The following is a 22,144-nucleotide window of genomic DNA, read 5'->3' as shown; positions in this document are numbered from 1 at the left end:
ACAGTCTGCCCAAACAGCACCATCACCTAAACAAAACAGCGAGAATGACCAAATGTAGCTGCGTGCTGCATGTTGCATTTGACTAAACCAGTTTCCTTTTGTAACTGTGCTGACTGGTGATTAGGGAAAGAGAAATCAATACTGACATTAAACAACTGGCAGAAAACGACTTTAAGAGGTAGCAAAATATTATTTACACTGCCAATTACTGACCCACTGTGGCATATATTTCATGAAAAAGGTCCTATGAAAACTTAATTTCAGAAATGAAAATGGATAATTGCTAAAACTGGATTCTAACAGTTGTGATTATTCTAAATTAAAACAGAGTGCTATAATACAGTGTGGGATCAGTTCGTTCCAGAGATTTCTGTTGGGCCTAATTACTTAAAATGTTGAATTGTACAATGAGAATGTGATTAAACGTTAGAGCTACTCATCAGAGAAGATGAGAATTACACAATATTGATGCTTGCTGTAAGGAATCAGTTCGGTAAGGAGTGGGTAATATTGATCAAGACAACATCGTTTAACACATTTTCAAGTTTCACTAGCTTTGGTCTCACTGTACATTTCAAAACAAGCCTAACTAATACCTAACTCTCCATCTAGTTGAACTCTTTTAGACACAGGCTAAGGTGCTTGGAAAGAAAGCGACTGGACTTTAAGTTTCATGAAGATGTTTCACCTCATCTGAGAGTTCCAGGTATTTAAACCACAGAGGGTCACTGATCACACCTCCTCACATGAGTCAACCTGTGAAAAGGAGTGGGTCATTATCACCAGAGACTTCCAAGTGAAACCATTATAACACCTTGCCTCACCATATCATGTGACCTATTAAGGTCACCTGTAGATGTGAGTGGAGGTTGAGGCGCCTGGGAAGGGATCTCAAAACTGCATTTTAGGGGGCAGACAGTTGGTGTCGTAACCACGCCCTCTGTTCAAAGATGGTGACAGGACGTGGTGTTTAAAAGTAAGGAAAATGCAAACCTGTCAAGTTAAAGGGAAGTTAGTAAGTCATTGTGGTGCTGGCATGAATGTTGCACTTCTTAAGTCAGTTTGTGTGTTTTTTCTGAGCTATATGTGAAGATCAAGACGATTTTGAACACTTAACTATTTAAAGGCTTCCTGTTTGGGAGTTGTTGTGTGGCTAACATGGAGCCAAAGATGACTATAAAGTCTCTTGACTTCCTAATGGAGGAAATTTCTACTATCAGGTTGCAGGAGAAAAGCATGCTTGATATTGTGGAGGAGGTAAAGCTCCTCTGCATCCAAAATGCAGAGTAAGGTTGCAGACCTGGAACAATACTCCAGCAGGAAAGAGGTAATGTAAAGTACTTAAATGACAAACTGTAAAATATTCATTAAACTAAACTGATCGCTGGAGGAAGCTAAAGTACTTCCTCCAGCAGGCCATCAAAAATATGGTGGATCTGCAGTTTATATCAGTAAGGAAGCTAAATAAATATTAACTGATAAATATTAACTTACGGTGAAGGGGTCAGATTAAATCAGCACTCCTTTTCGATACGTAACTGAATCAGAACAGATGACGTGACACTGAAATATATTTTGCTTTATTTTGTGCAGCATTCTTTCCTTTTCTTTGCCAAATGAACTTCTGTATATTCATAAACAAACAAGTCCAGTCGCTTTCTTTCCAAGCTCCTTAGACTACCGTGACCTGGATGACTAAGACCTCACACAGACATATAATTTAGACACATGGAAAATCAAAGGTTCAACTTGAACACTGATTTTCCAGCTACCACGATGGAAATGGACCGACAGACTAATCCACATTCAAAGTAGCTGTAAAACCCTCACACCTGTGACCGCATTACATCCGACCGCTCTGCATCGGACAACAATGCCCCTTAGCCGTTTCAAACTCATGCTCAACCACAGCCTCTTTCACACTCTTATGCATCCTACTCCTAAAATCAGTGCTGAACCTGCTTTCTCCACTTAAACTTTTGTTAATGTCCTACATTTACTAAAGTGCATTTTAACAACCCACCCAGTTTGCACGAGAAACCACTTTCAATATGGGTGGAGAGGGTAACAGTGACAGCCCTGATGCTACAGAATTTAAATTTGCTTAACAAAACAAGACAAAGTGAAAGTCACATACAGCCTATCGGATTTTTTTTTGTTCTTCTTTTAGTTAACTAAAAGACTGCGTAGTTATTTTGTTAGTTCTTTCATCAGGTAATTTTGTTTTTTCTGTTTAATAACAAAGGAGTGGGAGAGATGTCAAAAGGCTGCTACACCATCCACCATTATGTCCTCTTTAGCTGAATGGTCAGACAGCTCAATGTGCTTTGTGAGTTATAAAAAAGAAAAAGACACAATGTTTTTCTTTAATTAAGAAGAAGATTAACATACTTTCAGGGACTGCAAATCTGGCATTTTTTTTAGTTTTTAAGCCAAAATACAAAATTTTGTAGCTTCCTACAGCAAAGGATTCAGAGGTTGTTTTATAATCAGGGTTCATACATATTTTTCAGGGTCACATTCAAGCACTTTTTACATAGAAAAATGCACCACAGACAAATACTGGAAAAGGACATTGTACACTATACGCATATTGCACCAACTCAGAAAACACATTTCTCTTAAAAATTAAGATTTGCAAATGTGAACAAATCAGCCTGTTAGAGATATTCATCTCCAAGGCCAAATTAATAAGTCTTCGCATGAGGTATGGATGCTTCTTTCCTATGCGACAAAAAAATAGGAGACAGATTTTTTTTTTTTAACTAGTTAAGCACCCACGCACCCAAAAATGGGGGCAAAAGGGAGGAGATCACGTTTAATCGGTTATAACACGAAGTCAGAAATGTAAGTGCCGACATGAGTAGTGTCCACAGAAACCTCTGAATCGCAGCTAAAATCTCATATAAATCATTTCTACAGACACCAAACAAAGCAAAGACACCAAAAAGTTTAAAGAGCAAATGCATCACCATGAATTTGTGGACAGATAATATCCATATTTTGATTTATGATTTTCTGGAGTTAAATGTGAACCGAAGCATATTTTCAAAGGTGTTATATACTGTAAAATACTTTTAAACATTAGGTGAGGGTTATAAAAAGATCTAATTTTTTTTATGTTTGAGTCACAGCAACTTTGACATAGTAACATCTGCAGTAATATGTATACATCTGATGACATCTCACAAGTGTTAGCTTTATTTGATACCAAAACTGTTTACACAGAGTTTTTAATTGCAGAGAAAATTTATTTTGGTCATTTCATTTTTGAACAGAAAGCTCAGAAAACCCCTGGAGGTCTAACAGGTTGAAGTTAATTCCCAATAAAACCAACTGTGAGATGTTTGACTACATTGCTGTCTGTATTATTGTCATAGTCATAAATGATCACCTTTAAAGTGTTTGTGCTAATAACACCATGTACAGTAAGACAGGCATGGAAAACAGCACTGACTGGAGAGGCTTTGAACAGATGACACACTCAGTTTAATTCAATATACAAGACTTTAAGAATGCACAAGCATCTACCTAAAATCTATTTATTTAGTCTATCATCTGTGATATTTTTAGGTACAATTATAATGTACCTTAAATAAACAGGCAACCTTAAAGTATGAAATATTAAAACACTTAAATTTGTATGTTGTCTCAGTGGCTGATAGTGCCACACAGGCCTCAATGTGAGTTGAAGCCATTTATAATTTATAAAAATAAACAGATTTTGAATGAAAGCACAAAAAAGTGGCTATTCTTTGTGCCCATATGGATCAGTCCCTCTTATTACCATTATTTCCTTAAGCCATAAGTTGGTTAGTTAAGTGTCAGATTAACGTTTAAAGCTTTTACTTGAGTGAAGTAACTCACATTACTGCTACTGCTAAGTAATGTTAGCTAAATTCACAGCATATTCAATAAATCCCCATGCCATAACTAAGTGCTATAATAAGGCTGCCATACTCCATCACACGCATTTCAATCATTTCTAAAGCAAGTTTAGTGCACTCATCCCCTGTTTTTTTTAGACTTTGCGACTTGTGTTATTTCTCTACCTGATAAGAAAACTATTCGGTCAGATAGTTATTTGTGGTGAATGAAATACAATTTCAAGCACTTTTAAGCACCACATCTGAAATTTAAGCACTTTTCAAACCTTGAAAAGACAATATTACAATTCAAGCATTTTCAAGGTTTTCAAGCACCTGTACGAACCCTCTATAATGTAAGACTGTCCCAATTGTCTTTGAATCAAATCAATTAATATTTTCTGGTCAGATATTTGTTTTGATCATTATAATGCAAAACTCTTAGTTTCCTTATATGTTGCTTCCAAGGTGCCAGACATTCTCGTGATGTTGAGCAATAGTTCTCCAGACTTTACAGCTACTCTAAAGACTCTAAAACCCTTTCAAATTCTTTCTTTGGACATGAGCTGCTTTTTTCGCTGATTTTCAGTGCATTCTTGTACCTTTTCTGTTTGTTAAGTCAATTAAAACTGACCTGTGAATCATTCAATCATCCAACAGCTATCTAGGTCAAGGGACGAGGCAGTGTTACAAAAAAGACAAATTCTGTCTTTTTTCTTTAGGCACTCTGTTTTTAGCAGCCTGTCAAATAAACACATCACTTCTTCCCTATTTCTCAGTTGAATGCATGAAAAATGCCAAAGATAACACAATAGGTGATTCCCATAGAGACGAAAATGTGGCCCATCTCAGCATGATGTGCAGTGTGTCCTTAAAAAAATTTAAGGATACTGCACAGCAGAGGACAAAAGAAGAAGTGGCAGCTACGTGGCTGCGTTGTCACAAACTTGGGTGTCCACACCAACCACGTGCCCATCCAGCGGGGTGATGACATTACCTCTCAGCCTATTATGGCTAAGAGGTATAAATCTACAGCTAGAGCTGGGCGATAGAACGATAACGATATGTATCGCGATATAACTTTTTCTCGATAGAAAAATTCAACTATCGCGATAGACCTCGCCGCTCTTGTCCTCTTAAAAAAAAAAAAAAAGAACAGCCAATCCAATCCAGAGCTGAACCAATCACAGCCGCAGCGTCACGTCACGTGACTTGTTACGTACAGCACAAGTGCCAAGCCGCACATGTGTATTTGTTTGGGAAGCAGCCAGCCACCGTACCACCCGGGTAATGGAGGAAATGAGTGTGCCGACTAGAAAAATCAACCGAGCGTGACCGAAGAGAAAACAGATGATGGTTCCAATGCCGTAGAGATTGTCGAACGGAAGAGCCATAGAAGTTCCGTAGTGTGAAGGTATTTCGGCTATTTCAAGTCTGACAAAAAACAGAGTAGCGTGCACTGTAAATTGTGCCGAAAGCAAGTCTGGAAATACAATAAACTGGTGCATGCGCTACGTCCACACGTACCCCGGTATTTTTGAAAACGCAGATTTTTCTATGCGTTTGCACCTTTCGTCCACACGTAAACGGCGTTTTTGGTCACTGAAAACGAAGATTTTTGGAAACTCCGTTTTTGCATTTACGTGTGGACGAGAAAAACGGAGAAAACGCAGCGTCAAAGGTGTGCGCATTTTTTGACATCACACTGTGCGCCACGTTATTGTTTCGGTGAAATGAATTTCTACAATACTGTTAATTCTACTCTCTGCAGTGTTTAAATGCTTACATATACACACAGTTACTGTCCGTCCACACATACGACTCGGGTCTGCTTCTATGCCCCAGCTTTGTTTACTTTTTCCCACCGAGGCTTCTAGACTTCTGATTGGCCAACATTTCTGCACGGTTAGGAATCTAGCGCCACCTGCTGCTTTGGCATGTTCATAGCAGCGTTTTCCTTCATTTCTGCCTTTATGTGTGGACGGGATTATTTTTTAAAACGAAAACTGAGAATCTCCGTTTTCAAAAATACCCGTGTACGTGTGGACGTAGCCTCAGTCTCTGACTGGAAGCGCTAATTCGTCATTTGGCTTTTGTCAGACTAAAGTAACTGTTAAAACTGTTTGAAAAGCTAAGCTATACAACAAGGAGAGATTGAGAATTTCCTTTTAGTTCTCAGTTTATTTGATATTGACAAAAGTTAGTCAGTTTTGTCTGTTCTTCTGTAACACAAGCTAAGATTTATTTTTAGAATTAATATTTTGTTTCTAAGTGGAATTGACAATTTAGTTTGTTTCGTTTGTTCTATTTTGAAACTTAAACGCTTTAGCGGCTGCCTTTTGTGTAGTTTGCAATATTTGCCTTTATTTATCTGAAAAAGTCTCATGTTCCTTAAGTACATCTACCCTGTTGAACTTATTATGGGAAATAAATATTTAAATAAAAACAAGCTGCTGATTATTTCACATTTTACTTGTGAGCAACGGCACATTTAAATCTTACAAATATAGTTATTTGGCTTATATCGTGATAGATATCGTTATCGCCTGAAATGAAAAAAACATATCGTGATATGAAAAAATCTTATATCGCCCAGCTCTATCTACAGCACATGAACAGCATCTAAAGTCACATCCTCGAGAAACATGAAAACATCCAGCAAAGCTCTGCGACAGGTTGGCTCAAGATTTGATTTGCAACATCTTAAAGCTTTGACGTGCAGTTTTTAATTATGTCAATTTTCAAATATGAATTTCTGCAATTCTGCACTTGGCATGGTTCACATGGGTATGGGTAAAATCCCTACTTAAAGTAAATCTAACATCTATATACTTACAAAAGACATTTAACAAATCAGGTTTTTAGGAATATTTTCACCTCACACACACTCAAAATAAAATAGTATCATACACCATAGATGTAGTTAGGAGACTCCCCGGGCTCATCAACCAGGCATGAATAATCCATGTCCAGATTTCAATTAGCCTGCAAGCAAGACTCATCAGTGTGTGTGTGTGTGTGTGTGTGTGTGTGTGTGTGTGTGTGTGTGTGTGTGTGTGTGTGTGTGTGCATGCTCCAGAAATAACTAATTTTAACACTGATGAGATGGACAAATGCTGGGCCTGAAGCCATTGCTCATTTACAGATGTCTGTGGTAAGTAAAATCCAAACAGGGTGAGGGATCCATCTGTTTAATCACCTTTCACATTTCTTTGAATTCTAAGAGAGAGCAAGAGGTTTAGTTTTACCGTTACTTGGTGCTGCTGAGCTGCGGTTCAACATTACAAAGGTCTCTGATCAAATTAGGCTAAAAATAGATCTGCTGTTGATTTGGAGATCCCGCTCACTATTCTGTGCAGCAATGAAAGTAAAGAAGCACATAGAGGTCTAATCATTATCTCTGTTCAAATCATGTCCTCTGTTTCCCTCTCATTTTCTTCTACAGGGAGTGTTAAGAATAACTTTTAAAAATCTAGCTCTCAGCCAGTAACAGACTTTCCATTCAGAAGAGAGGAGAAACTCATGCGTTCACCTTCTTAATTCAAAATAAATAAATAATCAGAAATATTACCTGTGGAAATGTGTGTGATGACAGACAAACTCAAGGTATTTAAAAAATATATATTTATGGTGTTTAGTCATGCTAATAAACCCTTTATACACACACACACCAATGCTGCATTGAAAAAGCCACCTTTTACAGATTTTTAGAAACACATCTTTACATAACTAGTCGTGAATTTTTTTATATCAAATGCATTTAAAATAGAAACCATCTCGACTGTGTAATCTGCTCAGTAACCACACAGGCCACCAGTCTAACAACACCGGAGAGAAAGCACAAGTATTTTAACAGCAATATCCTCTCATTTGGAACCAGCTGCTTAATTACATATTACAAACTTGACCCTGACAAATCTCTGCATGGGCATTGCTATACATAATCTGCAAAACAGCCATAACAGGGCAGACTGAACATAGACAGTCTATACAGTATGATTACAAAAACCCAGCAACAGAGCCTTTCATACTTCTAAGTAAGATGTGCACTGAGGTGGTTTGTTTGCACACACAAACACACAAGAGTGTGGTCATGTGTTGTCACCACTGTCAGCAGTTTTTTTTTTTAATAAATCACGAGCTCTGTGTAGCCAGGGTAACGTAAATAATAATACACAATACAAAGGGGCAGAGATGCACTTTGTACAGCTAAAGTCATATTATATCGAATGTATATATGTACCCGTTTCCCTGGACAAAGCTGTGATCCTGTGCAGGATACACAGATGAGTCTTGTGCCTATGGAATGCTATTATAGTTCCAGTGAGAGGGTGAAGGGGTCACTACCTAATCACTAGTGTAAATAGCCTGGGACAAACACAAATAACCAGCATGGAGTCTGCCCTTGTGTCCTGCTTTCTATCTATTGTAAACGGCACAATGCTGAGCTTTGTTTCTGGATTTGTTGGTTTGTTGGTTACTTTGAGCTCTTGTCCAGTGACTCTGTGAAATAAAACAGTTTACTTAACTTAATAATCTATCTACTGAAGGTCTAAACAACCAAAAGCATTTATTTATCCAGGTAAAGGTTTATGGTAGCATTATATGTTTAAATGCTAGATTTGTCATACTCACTGTACTTCTTATACTTGTACTCCTGTTAGAATGCCGCGGTCACTGACTGATGAAATCAAACTGCAGGTACAAGCTGCCAAACATGTGTTTCCCTTGAAAGCTGTCTGGGCGCGTGGATAAATCTGCTCTTTATTAGGACTGACCTCACACAACTTCTTGTGAAAGTGTTATAACCATAATGAGAGGTGTGACTGCTTGATAACAGCAATTATCACTACTACTACTGATCTGACTTTACATATATCACGCATCTACTAGATTTGAATAATAAACGTGTCTGTTTAAAAGTGGACTGCACTGAGTTTACCTCAAAACCCAGTAAACACATGGAAAATAAACAAGCTGGAGCAGGACTGAGGCACAGGGCTGTGTAATCAGGAGCCGGGCTGTGACTAAAGGGTGTTTTTAACCGTGAAGCCCATCTCACAACTGGCGCTCCTCATCAGACACAGCCTCTATCACGGGAGATCTGTGGGTCCAGATGAGGCAACGGGAGGCCCAGGCAGGCCCCTCCTTGCAATGCCTTTGAATCCCCAAGAGGACCTGAAAGAACTAGGTAGAAAGGATTTCTGTGCTACTTTGCTTAGCCTGTTGGTATCCAAACCCACATCTGAAATATCAATATCAGTGGTTAGCAACTAAGAAATCCTTTGCAGCGTAAACATCCAAATACTTATTAAAAGCCACGCAGGCCAACACTCACATGACCCACTCCACGACTGATCCATTATTTAGAAAGCTGCTGAAGAAACAGTTCAGAGCTTGTATTCAAAGCACATCATGTGAGCCCCTCTTTCAGACATGCACGTTTGCATCGGTCGGCTTCATGTTCAAATGTGCACCCTTGTCACTTGTCTTGTCTGTAACACTCATGACATCAACCATAACAGGTCAGACCTTGTAAAGTTTGTGTTGCTTTACACGTTAACAGACAGGCAGGGGTACGACTGCACGTCCCTAATTACAGTGCGAGTTGTGCAGCTCACAAAAAAATGCAACCACTTTGGAGAAAGTCATAAATAGCACTGAAAGAGAAACAAAAATGAACACATTTCGGTCTTTCCACCATGTTTTAGTAAGAAAACTCGTATTGCGCAATGTCATGTTCGTAGGAAATATTAGGTACACAATGGTACACATCTCCTGCCTGGAAAAAGGCATTAGACTGAGAGCAGTACACTGTAGCTTTGGCGGTGGTGGTGGTTGGAGGGGACCAAAAAAACCAAAAAAACACTGCCACAGTTGAGAAACTGTGATAAGTCCGCTTCAGCAACCAGCATTGGGGCTGGTTCCTGCTAATGTTTCATAGTTACTGCACATCTCTTCAAGCATTACTGGTAATTTCCTTACTGCTATGGCATGCTGGTATGACTTCCTTTCCCCCCATTCACTCCCTCTCCCTCGTATTTCCTTAGAGTTTCTGCAGGGTTTCTTTGATTTTCAAGGATACACAAACAGGGACACTTAAGGCCTGGCTCGAATCGGATGAAGTCACTGACCCTAAATAAATTTGTTTCAGTCAGACTGAAATACTACTGATACTCAAATGCTACATGTCTCCAACGTCTGTGTTAATGTTTAGAGGCCAAAAGCAGTGTCACTTGACTTTTATCTGTGTGTGTGCGTGAGAGTGTGAATGTGCTGGTGTAAATGAAAGTTTAAACTGGTTACACATCTCCTACTTAAAAGGGAAGTGAGTGGACACCCTGTCCAGCACCATCACCTCCCACCAGAACAGCGACCCGCACTCAAACTGCCCTGCCTTATGCATTCTTTCACACGCAGACGCTTAACAAAAATCGTACAAGACAAAGGTCCACCCTGAAGACATCGGACTCATTCAACCTGCCCACTGTTGTTTTTCTATGGCAGTGTCACAGGAATGAAAGGTATCAGTGAAATTGTTCTTTTTTTTATCTTTTTATCTTTTTTTGAGGAAAACTATCCTCATGTTGCAGCCATCCAAGCTTGGAAACATGAAATATGGCAGATTTACAAGCTAGGAGTCCAAAGAAGATGAAGCCCACAGTTACCGCAGTTATTGGTATTATGGGAGGGTGGGTCCTTCGCACAGACATTGCAAGGTCGCATTACCTGTTTAATCGCCTATTTCTGCAGAAGCGTGAGCATATTGGAGTAATAAATCACAATATATGAAATACTAAACGATTTGCAACACTATTATAAAATAATATCAATAATATCTTGAGGAAAAAAACTTGTAGTTTCTTATTTTTATTTAAATGCCATAAAGAAGCCAGTCTGCATCTTACCATCTATATTTTCTCTGTCGCTGATGTGCTGGAGGTTGCAACCCGTGTCTTCGCGACTCAGCTCCGGCTCGGGCCGGTAGGGCTCCAGCCTGGAGTGGTTGCTTCTCCGGTGTTTGGGGCTCGACGACACGCAGCAGGAGGTTGTATTGCCCATGTTTGCGAAAGCAGCTTTCGGTTGTATTCCTCAAGCCCAACTCCACCCGGCAGGCTTTCTCCCTGCTGTTGCTGCTAGCCTTACTACAAGAGGAAAAAACGGGGCGGTAACGCGGAGACGGGACCCCGGTGCAAACGAGCTTTGCCCTGGTACAATTTGCGTTACACGCCCTTCTCTCGCGTCCACGGCACGCTTAGTTAAACAAATGGAGCCATTGGGAGCTACTAGAAAAAAACAGAAAAAGAGAAAAAACGCCAAGGTTGGCTAATGAAAAAGAAAACCAGCTAAATGTCCACTTCCAAACCTCCAGGCGAGGGGAGGTGGTGCCCCTGGATAGCAGGCTTCGGTATCGCTGTCGACTCCCTCGCCCTGTAATTCCTCTCCGAGCGTGCGTTTACTCTCTGAGACACATTTTCCGAGCACTGTTACTTTATAACGATACGGATATAAGAACATGGCACTTGAGCTGGTCGGAGAGGAAGATGTTTTTGCTCTCAGCGCTACATGGTTGCCAGAGTACGGTAGACTGCTGCTGCTGCTACATCCGCTGCCGTGTTGCTTTCAGGTACTACAAGTACAGTCAGATTTTCGACAACCAAAGTTGCTTAAGCAGTTTCGAATTAGGGGCCGTTAATGGCCAGAAAAGAAAGCATTTGTGATTATAAAGAAATTGAGGGATAAAAGTAACTCCCGAGGTAGAAGTGCGCTTTGATTTTTATTTAAAGTTCCTTTAAAAAAATGTAGCTCAACATATAAATTGCAAAGACTATTACTCTTATTAAAAATTCCACGCTCCCTGCCGCTCATAAACATATCTTTAAAAAAAAAAACCCACTGCGCTGTGGCTGTGATGGAAAAGGTTCCGGTTCAAGTGGGTAGTTACAACCGTGTAATAAATGCTCAATTATAATACCGTCTACAGGATACAACCAAGGAAACTAAGGAATGTAATACAACGTAATGACGCTACGTTTCGTTACCCCATTTTTTAACCGATATTTTTATGCAGTTGTTGGTGTATCTGTAAACTTAAAATAGAAAGCCGTTCATTTTGCTTGAAAAGGTGAATGAACTGTGCTGTTTCCCTGGTTATGACTTGTTATGGGCACAAACACAGACGCCTGTCCACACCCGTGTTTGTGTACAGTAAATTACTTGATCTTGACTAATGACTGGCAAACCCATACGGGGCTTTCCTTTGCATGTGAAAAAATCTTTGATTTTTGTAGTATTAACTGGATTTTTTTCTGGTTGGGGTTTGGGAATGCAAACAAAGTGAAGCCCTGAAGAATAATAGCCAGTTCAATCAGGACGTTTCTTCAAATGTACGACAATGTGTATTTGTAAACCGAGGCTGGAAAAATGAGAAAAAAAATCCTGTTTGCAGGATTGTATAGACTGAGATGACCAGGCATGATGCTGTAGTGCAGCCTGCTGGTACTGTACCTGCACTGCATTTTATGACAAGCTTATCTAAATTTTTAAAAACATGTATTTTGTAATTTGATCTTTTTTTCCATTTCTTTCCCCCCCTACCAGTTACCAAGATTACAGACTGTGCTGTGCTTTTTATTCTATGAATGCAGTGTGGAAGCATTCATGGCAGGATTTTGGATGATTAGTCACTTCAATAAAGCCCATGGTATGTTTTAATTAGGATGTAAGATGTACCTGCACAAAGCATTTGATCTGATAGCATAGGTCAGGTATGCAAATGCAGCATTTAAACTCAAAACAGCTGTATTATACTGTTCCCAAATAGTGGATTCTTTTCTCTCTGACGATGGAAGTGTTTAGAGACTGGACAGGAATAAGGTTTCACAATAGGCCCAGGTGCAAGGCTGGTCTCAGTGATACTGGATTCTTTCCTTTGTTGCTTTGTTACTAGGTCTCTGAGGCAAATTACACATAGGAGTGACACAAGCACTGCACAATCAAGATCCCTCATTGCTATCCACGAGTCCCTTTTTTCTCCTTCCATCCTGTGAGCTGGTTAAATATCAAGCACAGATTCTTAATATTTTCCTTTTTAGAGCAACAATTTCTCAATTTGCTAAGCATGAGAATAGCGCTACTAAAGAGAGCAGGAAAATATTTCCTTTCCGTTGGCACATCTGTGTTCCACTGGTTGTGGTTTAAGAAAATGTGCTTAAGAGCACTCTCTAATCTTCCATTCGTCCATTAAAAGTGCAGCTCTTCCACAAAATGTCTGTCACCTGCAAAAATGCAACAAAAGAGAGGAAATGACTGTGCTTTATTAGTGACAGTCTCAGTATCAAGGTGAGCCATCACCATCAGTGAAGAACGGAACGTCATGTTCCAAGCAGAAACCCAAGGCTGAGACTCAGAGTGGCAGCGTCTGCTTTAATGGAACTTTAGCTTATAAGGTCCGTGAGGCCTTTCGTCTTATCTCTCTAAGCCCAAACTAATAGCAAATGAACTCCCGTTGACTAGTTTTAAGTCATATGCACGTCTTTAACATTTACTGCATGTGAGAAGAAAGACACAGAGAGGCTGAACGAGAATTTTATTGAAGTGAAAACATTCCAAAAGGCCTTCACATGGGTTCTGACGATTCTTAACGTGCTGCAGAGGAGAAATGATACACCAAGAATCCAGCAGCTAATATGTCATTAAAAACAAATGAGCAACTGTCTCACGACTAGAGTGTTAAATTTAATCACAGATACAGATGCAAAGGGAACAAAAAAAGGAAACGACAAGTTAATGCAAATGTATCAAAAACAGATATTTTTTCTAAACATACACTCAACTCTGCTGCAATATCCCAAAAATATAGAACAATGTGCAGCAAAACCTGCCCGAATAAATAATAATGCCACTGGTTAGAGGCATCGGACCTTCTAAAATCAAACAAAATTTAAAAAACCCCCACAAACTTTGTGAAGCCCTGAAGATCACATGAACCCTGATATTTGAAAATTTGGCTTCTGGCAGCATTTTTCTCCCTGAACAGTCCTCCAAACAAAGCCATCACAAAGACTACCAATTAATGGAGTATTTGAACAGACCCACATCATAATATTGTAAAGGAATGTAAAACGCAATGCGGTTAAGGTAACGCAAAGCCATTGCTGACACGTTCAGGTTTAACCTCCGCTGTTGGACATTCTGATCCACATAGGGCCTACTTCCTCTAGAAGCCTGGCTCACAAATACTCACTGATATCTCCTGAAACAAGCTGCATATTTCAGCTGCTGCTGGTGCATGGATAATTCAGAGCCTGAAACACCGACATCATTGTGTAAACACATTTAATTAGCAACTACAAAGGGTGTGTGTTCGTTGGAGTGCGTGTATATGTACACAGAGTCCTCAAGATAGGCCACAGAAACAAACCGACACAGTCCACACAATCCCGATTCCCCATCACTCCACTTTGTGACGATAGATGTCTTTTAAGGCTCTAAGCTCTTCTATCAGAGTCTTATTTTGATTTTCCAGCACGGCCACGCGATTCTCAAGGCACCTGACATATTCCTTCTTCTTCCGCCGACACTCACGGGCAGCTTCCCTGGAAGCAGTGGACAACAGAGGACTCATTAAAGCTGTTAATCTGAGAACAACACATACAAAAAGCCTACCACGAAAGGTTAAGATGATTATCTTTTTGAAGGCGTTACCATTCAAAAACCTCCAGGCTAGGTCTTTTACATCACAGCCAACCAAAGGAGGATCTTACAAAGTAAACAACGATTCACTGATAAATAGCCGATCATAGTAAAATCACAGTGTAGGGAAGAAATGCAGGAAAAAAGACAACCAAGAAAAGCTGGCATTGGAAACAGCTGTTTACAGCAAGCACATAGTCAACGCACAATGTAGAGTACTCTGTTTGCTCACCGGCAAATCACTATTATCCACATAAACGCGTATACGTATATATGCGCACAAAATTTGACATTTTAACCTCCATGTGAGACAACTCACTCCACACACCAAACACAGGACGCAGAGAAGGTAACGTGAGGACAAATAAGAATTAGAAGATAAAGAGTGTGGATGAAGGGGAATTATGTGGTGAACTAATGATGTGCTATAAAACTTATTATTACATGGACATGTCATGTATTATCATGCAGATGATTGTATATTATACAACAGACACAGCAGGAATGAGAGAAGATATATTCCCCAAGGATATACTTTGAATCTATCCAGCTGACACTGGATTATTTAAATTGTTGTTGTTACTGTGTTGGCACGAATGCCTTATTATCTGGGTTATATTGTCCAAGAGAATGAATGTAAGCACTCCTCTATACCTGTTCTTCATCAAGCGCAGCTCCCTCTTCTGTAAGGCATCCTCTATAAGTTTCTGGGAGCTGTGAGCACTGGGCCCTGCGACACCCTGAGGGAGGCTGGAAGTGGGGTTACGCAGCTGGCAGCCAGTCAGGTCACCAGGGGTACCTAGGGAGACGCAAAACAACACATCAGACTCAGAGCTTTGGTCATACGTTTTAGGCTAATAGTTTACATCCTTAATAGACAGAATGTTTATTAATGAAACTGTATTTTGCAGTTTTTCATGTAAAATAAAAGTTCAGTATGACACTTGATTGAGTAGCTTTGCAGAACCACTTTTAGCAGCAAGAACTTTAAGTAATCATTGCCTGACTTTATCTGCCTGTTACATCATTTGATTAGCAGCAGCTTACTGCTACTTACCCTCTTAATTCCTATGGACACAGTAAGGCAACACAGTAAGGCTGTACTCATGAAAGATGACATTTACTGATGGCAGGAATCAGCTGTTATGTAATGTAAATTTTTCGCTTGCTTAAATTATTAAATCAAAAGCCGGAAGACTTTTGTTGCAGTTGGTTGAGTAGCTACAGTTGCTATCAGAGCTACTGGAGTTAGAGATCCAGTAACAAGCAACATCTTTAACTCTTTTCCCCATAAAGACAGCATTTCACGACCTGTACCCTTAGTGATGACTTTTGACACCTCAGTATATGTCAATAAAGACCAGCAGGCATTCAAAGGGGTAAAGAGTTAAAACTGGTAGTGTGAAAAGTGTTTTGTGGAACAGCCTCTTTCAAACCCAAAATCATAATCTAATTTTCACATTTTTATTCAACATCAACATGCTATCTATTTATTTTAGATCGACAAAAATAAAGCACAGCGTGAATAATCCTGGAACGCGTTGTAACTGCAAGTTCCCATTAAACAGAATTCAGATTTTAAATGGTTTTATCACACGCTCACCCAGTATGTTGCTTAACGCTATAATAAGAAACAGAAATAATTAGAGCATGAGTGACTCGGTTGTATGTATTCTGACAAAATCTTATCGAATCAAGCCAGCGTGTGATGCTGCGAGAGAAACAGACACTGAGAGACGGTGCCATTCCTGTCCACTTCTCCTTCTGTTCATTGTTTGGTCAGCACCAGTAGGACTCATTAATTCTCTGACATGTTGGAACTGCGAAAAGAGCCGTATGTAATCACAGTGTGGCCAGCAGCTGACGTCAGTGTGCATCTTATTCATTGGGTGCATGTGCATGTCGCTGCTGGGGGGCTTGTTCCAGGAAGAGCAGTGACGTCAGCCGGTGCTGCTATGTGCTCTGAGTGGGCAGAGCGCTGAAGCATTTCACAAAGAGAGAGAGAGGCAGAGAAACAGAGAGACACAGGCAGATCCTGTGAAAATGTTTCCTCCGGAGCAATCTTGATGCAGCTGACCGTGGAAAACGAGGATAATCTCTATTTCTTTCAGATCATCCGGTACTTTTCTCAGAGGACCCTACTTGTGACGTTATTTTGAGGAAGTTACTGATCTTAACTGAGCTGGTTTGGGGAAAAACTGACTGAAAACATATAAAGAAGAAAAAAGCAAGCATCACAATAATCTTTTTTTTTTCAGTCTAAAAGCTTCTAACTTATTTTAACTGTGAATTTTCCCACTCACCATAAACTCACGAATCTCACTAACTCTTAAAGAGACAGTCCAACAAAACAACAATCTGAAAACGCACTCTCACAAAGATCCGGTAATAAAAGAGACATACCTGTTTCTGTCTCATCCCCAGTCACAGCCATACTGTATACGCTCCCAGCTTTTCCAAGAGAAACTGCCCCTTTCAGAGTCTTCTCTCTCACTGAAACATTACCACGGCCAACAGTGGAGCTGTGTGTGTGCAATTTACAATTAGAGGCATTGACATCACCATGACATCACTGGCCTCCTGATGTCAACAGTATGGTTTGCTCTCTCCCGACACAGCGCTATGAGTCAGGGGCTCTGCTGTTTGTCTTTGGAGAGGAATTTTTTATCAGCTAGACTGAAGCGCCTCTTCAGCTCCGAAGCAAACAGCCAGCTGAAAGCACAAAGTATGACTGCAATACTGAAAACCTGCTTTCTCAAAGCAGAACAAAAAGTCACCAGTGTGTGATAGGAACTCTTATTTTATGTCAAATCTTCACATTTGTACTTTTATTCAAATTAGATCTATACAGTAAATAGACAGGCTACTGATATCGATAAAGTTATCGATTGAACAAATATAAATAGCTCTCCTCCTTCTGCCACAGCACCTTCCATACCCCAAGCTAAAGGAGTTGGCTCCCCCTGCAGGCATCACAGAGGTATGATCTAAGTAATTGGAATGATGTAAAAGCTTGATGACGTCTGTACGTGTGCATTTCTCCCAAATTTCTGTTACTTTCTCAGTCATTTGAGTTGGCGGGGAGTTACTGGTGGAGGAAGCACTTAGATCCTTGACTTAAGTTGAATTTGCAACCTCACTGTAAAAACACACAGTGAGAGAAGTGAAAGCTAAAGTGTTAAGTATTCAAATGGACTTTTACACTGTCCAACTTTGGATCATTATGTGATTAACACACAGAGAGATGTACATAAACATGCTTCGGCTCGAGGTGGAGTTTGTTCTTTCTTTTTATGCTCTTTTGGAAATGCATCATATTTCAAGATCATCGCAAATTTTGCAGGGTGGTAAGTCATCAGTAGCGCGGAGAATAAAGAGTGAATAGAGAATCGGAGAAACAGGCTGAAAATTTGAATACTGTATAAGTTGGTATGGAGGCCAAATATAGACTATGAATAATGAAACCTATCTGCTGGACTTTGAATCTCATCTATCTTTCAGATGATTTAAGATAAAAACGTAAATATAAAGACACTGATCTATCTGATTTTCTCTTATTGGTGTTGTTCCTGCATCATCATAATAATGCTGGTCCAGTATCAACATGGAAACTGACCAATCACATTGCTGTGTGATAGCTTTGGAATGCGGTGGAAAATGGAAAAAAAGCTTTTGCTTATATAAAACTCTCTTCTGAAACAAATGGTAAGGATTTCAAGTGTTTTCTTTATTGAACATAATAATAGTGCATTATCAAATTCAGTTTTCTGCTAGTCAAATTTGGTCAATTGTGTTGGTTTGCTTGTGATAGTTTTTATAGCATTAGCTAACTTCTTGGCTTATGCTAACTGAATACTCAGACAACCTGATTGGTCAGTTGATGGACTGGCGAGGTGTCTGCAGTAGTGCGGATGCTCTACCTGTGGTGAAAAGAGAGCTAAGCATGAAAGCAAAGCTGTCAATATACAGGTTGGTCTACATTCCAACCCTTGCCTATGGTGACGAGTTGTGGCTAGTGATCAAAAGAATGAGATCACAGATACAAGCAGTGGAAATTTCCTCAGGAGAGTGGCCGGGCTCAGCCTTAGCAATAGCAGCTCGGTCATTTTTGAGGAACTCAGAGTAGAGCTGCTACTCGTCCACACTGAAATAAGGCAGTTATGGTGGTTCAACATCTTACTGAGATGCTTCCTAGCCACAATCTACGTGAGGTTTTCCAGCCATCATAGTGGGACGAGTCATGGGGGCAGAGCCACAACATGCTGGGGAGATTACATTCCTCAGCTGGCTTAGGAAAGCCTTGATCTCCCCAGAAGAGCTGGAGGAGGTGGCTTGGGAGAAGGATGTCTGACTGTTGCTCTTCCTACCTGGACCTGGATAAGTGTCAGAAAGTGCATAGATGGATGGAAGATATAAAACTGAGTGAAAAAGGTAGCTTTCCTCACTCTGAAAAGTGTAGACAATGCCGGTTACAAAGGCTGGTTACAGAAAAGGTGATGGGACAACTTCCTTTGGCTTCCCCAGTAAACACTTTCCTGATGAGTTTATGCTCCCAATCCCTAGTGAGCATAGAGTATGCAAATCTACCAACAGAAAGGATACAATATTATCAGATAGTCAATTCTGATGTGTCTCATAGATGGTAACTACATACAAGGGCCTTATATTGACTATAACAAACAGTGTGTGGTTTTCCTGGAGCTTAATATTGTCCTCTGGCATTTATACAGTTCGTGTAGGAAATGCCTGTTTTTGCTTCTACAGTTCTTAGTCACCCAGTGTAGCAACTCAGCAGCAGCACAAGGGCAATCAGCTGCTACCTAGAAGTGATAGCATATCATTGAGAGCATCTCTGCTGTACTCACAGGTTTCTGGTGGAGGACTTGGTGTGCATGTGCTGGCCTTGGCAATTGATGCCAGCATCTGTGAACGGATTTGGAAGTTGACCGGAGTGCCTGTTAAAAAATAAAAGCTGAGGTTTAATGCATCACTGCTTTGTTTATCAGTTGCAGCACGAACATTCCCCCTCTTTAATATCTGTTTCTTGTTATAACAGAGATGTAAAAAACTGCAGGAATCCAGAGGAAGCAGCACCATCCTGTCACTACTTTTGCTTTTGACACAAAAACACTCACATGAATCTGGAAATAAGGGGTTACCTGGTAAGGAATACGCAGTATAGGGGTGCAGTGCCCAATTCTGGATCCCTCCACAGCACTGAAGAGAAGTGCTTAATGGATACTGGAGTGTTTGTGTCCTAGTCATAGCCATCGATGGCAGGTTCTCTACCTTATTAGGCATTATCGTGGCAGGAACTCTTTGAAAAAGCCCATCTGGGATAGTAAAAAAGCCCATTACATATTAGCAGTTTGAGATGTCACAGGTTCAAATTATCTGCTCTAATTGTACTGAACTCATGTGATGGTAATGTTGTTTAGCTGGAGTGTGATAGTGATTTGTAAACTGTGTGATCGCGGCATGCTTACTGTTCTGTTTGCAGCTCTTTTGCTGGTCAACAGGCAGCTGATATTTCTCATCTGTCTTCATTTGATTCATTCTGAGAGGCACTGGTTCAATCGTAAATCACCTGTTTGTGCTAGTTCCTGGGGTAAACAGAAGAAGGTAACGTTACTCACATTAAGAAAATGAAATGAGAGTTGCATCTATGAGGAAACCATTGCCACATTGGCACCTCTTAGATGTACTTAGATTCTAGAGATATTGCACTTTCGTAAAATATGACGTGACGGTTTAGTCAAGCCCCCAGAAGAGATGACTCAACCAGTTCCTGGAGTTTATGAACCACTTCTCTATTTAGCCTCAGTGTTCAGCTTTGCATTATGCAAATCGGGGGTTTGAAGTATAGCGTGTGGTTTGCAGTAAGATATCCAGTACTGTGAAAATCAAGTCTTGAGCCACACCTCATTTCTTTGTATTTTTCTTGGAAAACAGGGAATGGCTGCAGTGATTTACTGAAACGTGTCTAAACATGCATGGAAATACGGTATATAAGCAAAATTTAAAAAGAAAAAAGTTATTTTCACGAACAGGCTTCTTAAAGGATATTCAAAGCTTGTCTTTTTATTTTTCTCTCTTTTTGTTCCCTTCCCTGTCAAGATGCTTCTTCCATAATGTCCAGGTCCAGCCTTTGGGGAGGCCAATCCATGACTGTTAGTGTTGCATTGTGTTTTTCAATCCAGGCATGCTTTTAATGTCACAGTCCAGTTATTATGTAATTTGGCAAACCTTTCTTATCTTAAGAATGGCTTTTTGACAGTCACCCTTCCACTTCTTCTTCTGTTTGCTATTTTGCAGTATCATTTTTTTAAAGACTGCAAGCACCATGCTGAGCTATGCTAAGCAATGCTAAATTTTCAGCTAATAGCTCTTTAGCTCTTTTCCAAAAATGCTATTTTATTCCTGTCAAGCTGTGTTATATCTGTATTTTGGATTTTGTTTTTTTCTCATAAATGGGACCAATTTACATGTTATTATACATGTTATAAATTACTGGAGTGCAAATAAAAAAGTGTCTAAATATCTAGTTTCAAATTGTTTTTTTTTTTTTGCTGTTTTCACCTCTTCATCATTCATAGGTTAAAAAAATCCTCTGAAAATTATCAGGTTAATTATCAGACTAAATTGAAAATGAATTCAAAAAGCAACCAAAGAAACACTTTGAAAGACCCTTATTGGAAGTAAAATATAAAGAAAAGAGGGATACCTAAAGACTTTTGCACTGCCCTGTAAGTAACATGTGCCAGATTTTGGTTAACAAAAATGGAACAAAAAGTGGACGACAGACACTGGCTCAGTTGAGATTTTGTTTCATATCAATAACCTTTTGCTGCGATCAGCTGCCACATATTTGGTAACCAATGTAAAAAGATGTTAAATGGTCATGTAAAAAACAATATCATGTTGGTCAAGCGTCCTGGCAACTAACTGATGTTTTAGCACATGTAAAGCATTTAGCTAGAACTAGAACTTGTTAGTAAACAAATATATTGTGCCGACATTGTACGGCCTGTATGTACACAATGCTGTATTTGTGTGAATGAGTCTTAAAAGAAACTCTTACCTTAGTAGATGATGATGATTAACTGACGGAGTTATTTTATTTATTTATTTATTTTTGGCGTGTGTGTGTATCGGTGAGCCCGTTAGGCAGTGTGTTTTTTCTCTTGCCCATTCTGATTGGTTGATTGGCTCAGTACGAACTGAAATTGTTATTATTCGAATACTGAGCTGTTAGTATCGTAAACCTATCAAGTGCAAGAGAACGCCATTTTCAAACAGTTTACAAGTTTTATTTGATTAATTTTCTTCCACAATTATCAGGTTTGTGTCGGCTTTTACTGTGAGAATTGATTGATTGATCATACTTTATTCATCTCGAGGGAAATTGGAGCTTGGCTCTTGAGCTGCCTGGTAAAGGTGCTGCATATTTGTGAGACCTAAGGTAAACAAACAAACAAACAAACAAAAAAACACGTTTTCTAATACCAAAACATTTCCGATGATAACCCAGAGAATATGAAGAATATGACATTTTTGATGGTCAATCCCTAAGCAGTCGCCGT

At 39.7% G+C, this 22,144-nt stretch overlaps 2 protein-coding genes across 3 annotated transcripts in view; both read right to left on the bottom strand.

The window, feature by feature from the left end:
• ccny (cyclin Y) overlaps positions 1-11,477 on the bottom strand; it is a 45,930-nt gene extending 34,453 nt beyond the window's left edge. For both annotated transcript variants that reach the window (XM_085418162.1, XM_085418163.1), the window contains exon 1: positions 10,775-11,477. In XM_085418162.1, the coding sequence (XP_085274288.1) occupies positions 10,775-10,928 (154 nt within the window). In that variant the 5' untranslated portion in view covers positions 10,929-11,477. The remainder of the gene's footprint in view (positions 1-10,774) is intronic.
• A 1,973-nt stretch (positions 11,478-13,450) lies between these two features.
• Positions 13,451-21,759, bottom strand: LOC146661645 (cAMP-responsive element modulator-like). Its single transcript, XM_085417746.1, has 6 exons — positions 21,643-21,759; positions 20,048-20,164; positions 19,721-19,894; positions 19,427-19,516; positions 15,216-15,360; positions 13,451-14,464 (listed from the first exon to the last, which is right to left on the bottom strand). Exons 2-6 carry the CDS (start codon positions 20,115-20,117, stop codon positions 14,320-14,322), a joined length of 624 nt encoding a protein of 207 aa, XP_085273872.1. The 5' UTR covers positions 20,118-20,164; positions 21,643-21,759; the 3' UTR covers positions 13,451-14,319.
• Between the last annotated feature and the right edge of the window lie 385 nt (positions 21,760-22,144).

This window comes from Rhamphochromis longiceps, linkage group LG9, assembly GCF_057381845.1.
Source record: "Rhamphochromis longiceps isolate RC_006_pf linkage group LG9, R_longiceps_female_GT1.1, whole genome shotgun sequence".
Lineage (NCBI taxonomy): Eukaryota > Metazoa > Chordata > Actinopteri > Cichliformes > Cichlidae > Rhamphochromis > Rhamphochromis longiceps.
Note: the sequence above shows the minus strand (reverse complement) of the source record. Positions and strands in the feature narration are given on the sequence as shown.